The following is a 10688-nucleotide window of genomic DNA, read 5'->3' as shown; positions in this document are numbered from 1 at the left end:
GCAATCTCCAACAGCCTGAGCCTGAGACTCAGGGACTGCTGGTTGCCCATCTGCTTTGGGCGGGTCCTTTCTAGCACCTCCGGAAAGCCACGTGCAAGCGCATATGGTTGAAACTGATGGACCTTGTCTATTATACTCACAGGAATTCAGCCTCCAAAGAGCTTCATTGACTCGATTTGTATCCATATTCCAGGCTCCTGGTACGCACACTATAACGTAAACTCCCTGCTGGAAGGGAATTTGGAGAGTGTGTTTGGCACACGATGGGTGCTCAGTAAACAAACTTTGAAAGGGGCAGAGTTGTGTTGAGCGAACGGAAGGCTGCAAAGGAACTTAAAATTTGAAGGGTATTCTACGTGTCCAAAGAAAGAGGGGAAAAAAAAAAAAGGAAAAGAAAAAAGTGTGAGTATCAGAGTATCGTTATTATTGTTTTTATTCAACCTTTAGGAATTCCACTGGCATTATTAACCAGAGAACTAGAAGGGGAATCCAGGGTGGAGGCTAAAGGATCCCTGTCCATGGACCCAAATCAGGAGGCGCAAAGCCTCGGGTCACAATCTATGACAACCTCTTGGGTCCCGACAGGTGCTGATGGCCCGGAAGGGGCTCTGGACGTCCAGCACCCCGCTGTCCTCTGCCTTCTCGGAGCGCTGGAGCATGCCCAGTGGAGCCACCGAGGGCTTTGCACGCGCGCACTCCGTTTCTCCGGGTTTTAGCAGGAGCCTGCGGGGGGGCGGGGGGGGTGAGGGCACCCGCGGAGCCCGGCAGCCTTGGTCGCGCGTGCGGGGAGCTGGCGCGCGGCGCAGGGCTCTCTCCCGCGTTGCGGCTGCTGGGGAAATGCAGGAGCGCGGCGCCCGGCTGCTGCACCTGGCGCGCTGAGCGCGGCGCGGGGAGCCCCGGGGGGCGGGCGGGGGCCGCGGACTGCGGTAGAATGCGAGCCGGGCTCCTCCGGGACTGCGAGACAGCGCTGGAGCGCGGTCAGGTGCCGCTCGCCCGCCGCTCGCCGTTCCACTAACTTGTCACTTGGTGGTGTCTGGTCTCCAAGGCGCTCTACGCTTTGGGGTAGTGGGGGGCGGGTGGGAGTGGGGAGTTAGAGGGTCTGCGGTAGCCGAAGGAGGGATCCTGCGAGGGGGAGCCTGCGTTGTGCCGCTCTTCTTCCCCTCCCTATCGCTCCCCTCCCCCCACCCCGTCGCCGCCGCTTTCCCTTCCGCCAATTCGGAGAGCGTCGGGCGCCTGTGACATGCGATCGCTGCCAAGTGACGGTCCCCGAGTCTGAAGTGCCCGCGAGGAAGTGAGCGCCAACGCGGGCCGCTGGCGATGACAGCCATGAAGCAGGAGCAGCAAACCACCCCGGGGGCCAGGGCGAGCCAGGCTCAGCCGGCGGACCAGGTGAGAGTTGGCAGCGGCGGCCAGGCCCTCCCGCCAAGGGAGGCTCCCACCCGCGCTCCCCCCGCCCCTCCTCCCGAGCTCGGCTCCCACGCCTCCCTCTCCCCATCTTCCCCCCTGCCCCAGTTCCAAGGCTCTCCTCAGCTCATCCATGGACTCCGCAGGAAGTTAGAGTGCGCTCCGGGGCCGGGCGAGAGGATGCGCAAGGTGGAGAGCCGCGGGGAAGGGGGGAGAGAGGTAAAGGCTGGGGTGGCCCGGGAACCCCAGCGGGCGGGCCCCCGAGGAGGGGAGAGGTGGCTGGGGCCAAAGAATGGGGGCCTCTTGGCTGCTAATAACGCACGCTGGAGGAACTGCTGCGCTCCCGGAGGCGTCCACTTGCTGGGTTCGAGCCCTGAATTCACGTAGCTGAGAGGAGCGCTGGCCAAAGCTACCCGAGTAGGCAAATGACCTTTAGGCCGGCAGAGTTTTTCCTTTCCTTTATTTTTCCCTTTGAGGAGACCGGGACGGGGGCGCACAGTGGGGGAAGAGGGTGTACTACGCATCTGTGGTCTGCTTGGAACGGAGCTTGGAGCAAAAAGGCATTATTAGGGGCAACGAGGAAGATATTGGCTTCAGTGATTTGTGGGGTCCAGATGTGTTGTGTCTGCAGAGATGAGATGCCCTGTGCTGGCTGAGGGTTATTTTAGTCCCTTTCCCGTCTTTCCGCTCCGGCCACCCCGTTTTTGTTTAGGTCTTTAGGAATTTGTAGCATAACCGTATTGTGAATCTCCATCTCGTCCGTGTCCCTGGCTTGGGGTAACTCGGGAGTTTGGTGTCGCTTTTTCCCAAAGTTGGAGGGTCGGGAGCGCCGAGGTGCCCTGGCAAAGAGGCGGGAGGCTGTGATGAGCCGGCTGGAGAGGCTGTCTCCTTTATCTCAGTTGGAGAGTCTGAACCGAGAGGGTTACACTCAGGTCAGCGGATACTACGGAGCTGGAGGACGGAGGCGCCGGGGTACAGAGATGGTCCCTTTGCCCCGAGTGCACTGTTGAAGGCCGCCCGACGCATTTCTGTCAGGGACACTCCTAGCTCATTGCTAGAAGTGGGTGAAGGGGTGCAAACAGCGAGGCTCCAGTAGCGGCTAGGCTCTTCCCATGCTCTAAGCATCGAGGAGTTAGTGAAGGGGAGCTGTCCAGATCGCCCAGAGGGGCGGGGAGGCAGAGGAGGCCACGCCAGGGCTCCTGTTATTCATATTCTAGTCCTGGTCATCGCTCCTGGCTGGTGGCCTCTCTCTTCTCCCCTTCCCTCCCCTTCTCACGTCTCTCACGTATGTTTCACACAGGTGGTGAGGATTACTCAATGCCTTAAAGCTCCCTCTCCCTTTACTGGGATGAACCTTGCAGTTTTTATAGATCACTTGTTTCCTTAAACCATCCTCTTTGCTCCCTACGCTGAGATAAGTATGAAAATATGAAAACATTTGTATTACATTATATGCCCCTTTCCCTTATATCTCTTTTCCCTGTTCCCTCCAGCACGCACCACAAAGTAACAACTGTTTAGCAGATTATAAAAATAATTTCAGGAGAGGAACATGGATTTAACATCCTCTTTCAGGCTGACAGCCCTTAAATTTCGTCAACAAGCCACTGAGCCTCTCTACTGCTCTTGGAATGATGCTACCAGTAAGAATGATTAGTCAGGTGAGAGTCCCCACATGAAATCTTTGCTCACTAACCTGTGACACCAGCTGGTTACTTGAGGTGCTGCAAACAGTTCAGTGATGGTGGAAGTGGGGAGGAAAAAGCAAAGCAGAGCACACAGAAGCTGAAAATGTATATACAAATAGTGGACAAGCTGCAGATGCACAGTAAAGCTTTTCGTCAGAACTAATCTGGTACTTAAAATTCACATAAAGACACAGATTCAAGGTTGAATCTGTTGCTTCTCTTGTTAGTGTGCATGTTTGTTTATGGCCACTTCCAACAGTCAGGGAGTGGCCATTTGCAGAACTCTTGTTTTAACTGAGTTTTTTAAAGTGCCTTTCTGAGCATTGACATGATTTTAAAATGTCAATGGTATACATATTATGCTTGAGTTAAAATGAAAGAGATTCATTTCTCAAGTGAAAGGAAAAAAAGACTGAAATATACATGGCAGCATCCCATTGGGGGTTTTCCAAGCACTGCAAGAAAATACCTATATGTATCTGTTCTTTGTCTAAAGCTTGACATATGAAATGATGACCAGATGATGTGGACAATTGCTGTGAGTGCTTAAACTATTTCTTCTAAGATTACTAAGTTTTTATTAACCGTATTAGTCATTGTGCTCTAATTCTGCAGTTGTCAGACAACTCTCATGTGGTCCTAGATATAATACCTCCATATAGACGTGACTGATTCTGATTCAAGTGTCTGCAATATTTCTGGGGGGAAAAAAGATTCATAAACTTATCTAAAAAAATGTAGCTTTATGAAGTCCTGCTTAATGGTTAAATAGGGGGCGTGTTCCAGCTAGTCACTTACTAGGTTTTGATTTTGAGTGATTTAAGCTTTTGAATGTTGCCAGAAAGGTCTTTTGCTTTCTGTGGTAGAGATTTTTATGAAACCTCAAAGATGCCTTGTCCTGAGGCCATCAAACACCCATTTCCACTTATAGCACCATGGAAGACCATAGTCTTTGCTCTGGGTGAAATGGTTACAAACCACATAATTTGGTTGTTGCTGTGGTCCTTTAGAGAGCTCAGCATCCCTGTTTCATCTTATGTGCTCTGGCACAGGGTGCAAACCAGAGGCAGCCCTTTCTCTGGGATCAGCTGCAATAAGAATAACGGGGACTGCATATTTTTATTAATGTTCTGAATCACTGGAGATATTTTTATCATCTCAGGAGTCTTGCCTTTAAAGCTTCATTGATTAAATAAATGTTTACAACAGTTACTTCTGTTGTTTTTATAACACTCCACATTTATAAAATGCTAAAAATAAATGCTTTGCTATGGGTAGAAATAGTCATTCCCACAACATAATCAATATCCATTTTACATCAAGGGATACAAAATCTTGAGTGGCTAGTTGTAATTTGTTGTTAAGTTTGGAAATCACTTCCTGAGTGCTTGCCATGTGCCGAGTACTGTCCTCTGAGTTGATAAGGTAACATTCATTGAATGCATTTTTCTATTTGATCCTCAAAGCAACTTTTTGAGATAGGTCTTGTTGTTATTCCTGTTTTAGGGATGAGAATACAGAGGCTTAAAGAAACTAAGCAACTTGATCAACCTTGACTTCATAAGTGGTGGAGATGAGACATAGTCCTAGTCTGAGGCATTTAAGAAAAATAAACTCATTTAAGTCTAAAGCTCCACCTTCTAACCTCTACACAATTACAGTTCAGCACACTCCTATTAGCATAATGCAGAAGAATTGCAAATATTATGTACGTGTGTGTACAAATTTACCTTGAATATAAAATAATTTGTTTAAAGCTTCAACTATAAATGTAAATAGTATCTCTTGAAATTTAAAAGTTAACTTAATATCTCTTCTGTTGATTAAAATAATATAAAAAGGACCAGATATATCCTGATAAGTACATAGGAACTTAAAAAAAAATTTGTATCATTTGCCCTTGGTAATAATGAGACTTCCAAGGCTTCTTAAACAGAGTACATTTTTATATAAAATTAGACCTGGTTTAGAATTTGCCCACATTGCCACCAGGTGGCACCCTTCTGCTGAATCCAGTGGGTAAAAGTATTTCCTAAAATGTTTGACTATCCTCTCAGCTCTAAACACCCAAATAAAACAAAAACAAAAAACAAAAACACTAGACAAATAAGAAAAAACCCACAACCACAACCTTACTTTCTGAAGTATGACTAAAAAGTGTATTTTTATAAACAACTGTTTGGCTGCAGAGGCAGCATTTATTATGCAGAAAAAATTAAACAAACAACAACAAAAATACTCATTCTGGTAGAAATCCAGTCTCTTACAGTTAAGCACATAGCAGCCTCTTGATGAAATAATTCATGGTTGGAATTGCAATTAAATATGCAATGCAAGAAATGCCTTTTGTAAAATATCTATGTTACTTTGGACTTTTAGGTAATATTAACCCAAAATGTTTTCATAAAGAAATTAGGATTCAGTATTTTTACTTCAACTTTGGTCTAGCAAACCTGATTAAAAATTTCAAATTTATGCTTAATGAATTATTATAAAAAAGTTATTTTTCCATGTTTTCCTGACTAGTACATAAACATCTTATAGTTTAGTTTATAAAGTATTGTTTTTAACACAGAACCTCAAAAATAGCTTTTAGAAATCATGTTGAAAAACTTTATTTAATGGAAGATTTATTACTTCTAATTTTCAATATAAAATACACAGTATATTATTGATGGAAGAACTTTATAGGAATTGGTTATGAAAGATTGATATAGGTGCTATGTAGAAGTCTTTATAACTTAGGAGATAGGATACATTTCCTACCATCTCTTAATATCTTATTACATATATTTTATGTATATCTTATTGCGTATATTTATGACATTGTATCTCCTGAATTTAGAACATACCACAAAACATTCCGTACTTATAAGCTTCTAATCTCTCTGTTTATTTCAAAGACTGAGCAAATTGCACATTTAAGAAAGATTAAACTATGTAAAAACAAGTTAAAGAAAATTGTATTATTAAATATTAATGTTGCATTATCTTATGAAGTGCGTTACATTGGAAACAAAATACTGAAACCAAACTTCTCGCAGTCTGAGTAAAAATAAAGTTATTTCCAAATTTTCGTTCCTTGAATCATTTGTGATTACATAATGTTTTAAGCTTTTAGTACTTATAGGCATATCTTAAATTTATTTACAGGGTACAATGTAGCATATACAAAACTAGAATGTTGCAACTAGGATTGTGAGCTCTAGTGCCATCAACCAGGAGTATTTATTTACTATTGTCTATAGGTTATGCACTGGAAAGCACAGATTCAAGTTCATATCTCAGCTCTGCCAGTCATTACTGTGTTTTGGGGGCAGGATAACTCATTTTCTGTATTTCATCTGTGAATAGAGGTGACTGTAGATCCTTTACGTGCTTGTTGTAGGGATTGAATGAAGTAATATGTAAAAGCTTTTGAATAATGCTTGTCTCATACCAAGTGTTCTCATTAAATGTATAGTCTGGGAACAGGCGTATGGGGAAAAAAAAAGCTTAGAGGATCACTGAGTCACCTACAGCTGGTATATTATTTTAACATTTTACTGAATATTGCATTGTTTAGTACACATGTGTGTATGATTACATATGGATTTGCACATGCATAACATATTTTAATAATGTAGTATATATTATTGGGTTAGGAATCGAGCCTGATTTGTCAGAAATGCAGACCTCAAAATAGTCGGTAACATCCTTATCCCCACTCAATCAAACCTCACTTCTTAGGGGAAACTGAGACGAAGCGAGAGAGTAGCACAGACATATATATACTACCAACTGTAAAATAGATAGTCAGTGGGAAGTTGTTGTATAACAAAGGGAGTCCAACTTGAGGATGGAAGATGCCTTAGAGGACTGGGGTGGGGAGGGTGGGGGGGACTCGAGGTGGGGGGCAGTCAAGGAAGGGAGGGAATACGGGGATATGTGTATAAAAACAGTTGATTGAACTTGGTGTACCCCCCAAAAAATAATAAATAAATAAATAAAATTAAAACAAAAACAAAAAACTCACTTCTTTACTGTCCTACTCTGTAAGGGGCCAGGCTGAAAGTAAACATTGGCTAATGCTCACTAACGGGAATTAGCTGCCGAGTATGCATATGGTTTTCAGTGTAATGCAGTTATATTGGTAATTGGCATGGAGAAAGAGGAAGTTTGAAGAAAAGAGGGGTGTGACTTATAAAAATATCTCAGAAGGTGAGATTTCAGTCCTTGTGGCAGGAGCGTGTGCATAGCACTGGAGCCCCACCAGGAGCCCAGGGTGGGTGCACCTACTGTCATTGGGGCTGAGACTGAGTGACCCAACATTGGGCACAGCATTCGAAGGATGTTTTACACACAGTTTCCTACAGCTATCCCTATGCAATATTTAAATATACATAACATTTTTGATGTTCCAGATATTAAAATTACCTCCATAGAGTTTCATACTTGCTGAGTGACTCTGTGCATTCTAATCAAGTTCATATCTTACTGAAACATTATAACATATGCCAACTAGGAAAGGGTGGAGCTCTTGCCATTGGAAGACCTGTAAAGGCTCCAAAAAAGGGCAAATAAACAATGGAGGAAATGTAAACTTCTTCATAAACATGTCTTGGTGTAACGTTAGAAGTGTTTATGCCCTAGTGTATGCTGCCTCGCCTTCAGAAGTCCAGCAGTTCAGTGTTGATTAATCCCAGCATGCTCTTGTGTTACAGTTTGTACTTGACCCGGTCCACAGCTTTTTGGCCATAACCAATCTCCATTTACTTTTCTCCATCTAGACAACACCTGTTTTCCAGGGCCCTACCCCCCCCTCCCCCCACACACCTGGTAGACATTTTTATCATTTATTATATATCAACCAAAGGAAGGCTTGTCATTTCCAGGATAATAGGGGAAGGTGGGAATTAGGCTCAGTGAAAAGAATGGAACACTTAAGAGAGAGCTCTTCTACTGTAGTTTCATTTTCATTAAGCTGTCCTAAATCTCCAAGGTTTCAGATATACCCATATGTAACGGTAAATATAACACCCACTGCCAGGCCAAATACAGAAAACTGGCTTGTATCTAAAGCTGATAAAATAAACATTTTATTTCAAACTGTAATTGATGTTAACAGCACTCTTGGTAATGTCTTCTACATAATAAAAAATGACGTTCATTTTCTTTTCAAGTTTGTCATCCGGTGGTTTATTTGAAAATTTTGAAAACATTAATAATTTTTAAAACAACTTTCAGATAATATGCTCATTCCGTTAACTAGAACATTATATTCTACAGTATATTTTGGAATGGCTAAATGATTTTCAGGTTTAATTATATTTTGGGGAAGAGGGCAACATGATACTGGGTTGAAAACAGAGTCCAACAGATTTCAGATAGAATCCTTCTTTTGCCCTTTACGATGCAATGTTGGCCAAATGATTTCACCCCTCTAAAACCTTTCCTGCATCTTTAAAGGAAGAGGATGGGGAGGGTGGCAGGGTTAGGGACAATCTGCATGAAGCGGCTTGTATGACATCTGACCCAAGGTAGAACGTAGTATTTTTATTCTTATTGCTATTGTGCTCCTAAATCATCTGAGAAGATTATTTCATTCTTTTGCAAGGGTAATTTTGCATTTACATTAATAAAAATGCTGAATATATATGTGTTTGTGTGTATATATTACCATATGTATACACACCATGTACACACACACACTCACACCTCACACACACACACACACACACACACATACAGACACCATCTAAATATACTGCGTATTTTACAGTTGGTTTATTATAAGGCATTAGGTAAAAATTTGTAACAACCAGACTGATTTCTACTATTTTTAGCTGCTCACCTGTTTAGGATCTTCTTTGAAGTGCTCATGGTTTAATATTCTCTTTCCAGAAGTTTGGTTTCCAGAAATGATTGAATTTCCTTAGAAATTCTTTGCACATGGGAACCGATGATATGTTGAGTTGAAATTTAAGAAAAGAGCATAATTAAAACTGACTTCAGATCTGGGAGAGCCAAGTCAAGCTGTCTGTATATTCTCCAGCCAAGCTGTACGATATCTGACTTGAATGTTATTGTAATTTATCATATGTATCGATTTTTCTCAGGTCAATGCACAAGCCTATGTATCAGGTTACAAGCTAGCAAATGAAGAAAAGTGAGGAAACAAGCCATTTTTATTATCTTTATCCCCACCCCACTTTGAGATCTAAATGAAGATTCGATTTCTTCTTCCATTGGAAAGTCTCTGCTCTGAAAACATAAATATGACAAATCTGAATTATATCATTGAACCTGAATGGCAGGCTCTCCTACGATTTATTTTCAATTAATGGACCAGAGAGACCACTGAAAGTTGCGTTAGTGAAGCCTATACAGGGCAGAAGCAGGCCTTTCCTGTTATTGGTGCGTGGGTTTACTTTTTGCAAAAGGAAAGGAGTAAGTGAAAGTTCTGATACTCACACTTCCATTAATCACATCTCACCTTCAGGAAAGGTTTCCATATAAGTCAGTGCATGCAAGACATGGACTTTTTTTTTCCATTTCACATATTTTGAAACAAGTGCTAGAAAGTCTTTTTTTTAATAAAGCAACCCTTTCAATCAGTGTTTCACAAACTTGAATAATGATTCTTCTCATTTAGACACAGAATCCAGGATTAGGAACCTGTCTTTCCACAAAGAAAAATCTGAAATTCATGTAGAATTTCTCAAATGTAGAAATAGGTCATTTGTTTGGCTAGGTTAGCATATAATTTACATTTGCTGGGATTTATGAATTTATGAATAGATTTTCCATCTACTCCATTAGCTTTTAGTGATTTTAAAGAAAAAGACTGTGCGTTTCACTTGTTTGTTTCTTTTTAGAATACTCTAAAATGTAAGTGTTGTAAAAATATATTTTGAAGGTATATCCATCATCTTCATAAAGTTATTTCTTTTCTCTGATCCTATGAATGACGTGTATTCCATTTCTTGACAATCAACGTTGGCAATGGAATTGAACCTGGAGTTGAAATGGAAGAGACTCACCCTTGTTCACATCTGTGGAAGTTGCTTATAATTATTCTAAATGAGGTTTACCCAACATTAGTGCCACAGTGGCATTATGGGTGGTTTCTTCTGCATCTGCCAATCCTTACACATGTCTGTTTGCTCACAGAATCAGTGCTTCTTGTGTTATAGGATGGTCATTCTGATTCCTTGGTCTTCCTTTGCACCTGTGTCATCTGCAAATCCAAATCCAGTTTTTCCTACCTTTCTATATTTCTGAGATCCAGTTTCTGTCCAAGACTGACTCCCTGATGTCTAAGTTACTGCAATATTCACAGTGGCCTTGCTCTTCCAAACTCTTCCTTCAAATAGCCATAAAGTCATAAATGATGATAACATTTTGAGAGACTGTTCTGATTGCTGAATCTAATGCCTTTGTTTTCAGATCAGGAGATAGTCAATGCAGTGGTGAGTGGCCTGTCTCAGATCACACAGTTGGTTAGAATCAGAAGCAGTAATTGATTTTTGGTCTTTTCACCAATGGCCATTTTTTGTGTGTCATGCTGCCACAGTCAGCTATTGATATAGAGTATTTGATAGTTTCTTGGTGCAT

General features: G+C 42.1%; 1 protein-coding gene across 1 annotated transcript in view; it reads left to right on the top strand.

Moving 5' to 3' along the window:
* Positions 1–1317: 1317 nt before the first annotated feature.
* The window catches only part of DPP10 (dipeptidyl peptidase like 10), a 630338-nt gene continuing 620967 nt past the window's right edge, over positions 1318–10688 (top strand). The window contains exon 1 of the mRNA XM_057745327.1: positions 1318–1389. Coding sequence (XP_057601310.1) covers positions 1318–1389 — 72 coding nt within the window. The remainder of the gene's footprint in view (positions 1390–10688) is intronic.

Source organism: Hippopotamus amphibius, chromosome 8 (genome assembly GCF_030028045.1).
Source record: "Hippopotamus amphibius kiboko isolate mHipAmp2 chromosome 8, mHipAmp2.hap2, whole genome shotgun sequence".
NCBI classification, from domain to species: Eukaryota; Metazoa; Chordata; class Mammalia; order Artiodactyla; family Hippopotamidae; genus Hippopotamus; species Hippopotamus amphibius.
Note: the sequence above shows the minus strand (reverse complement) of the source record. Positions and strands in the feature narration are given on the sequence as shown.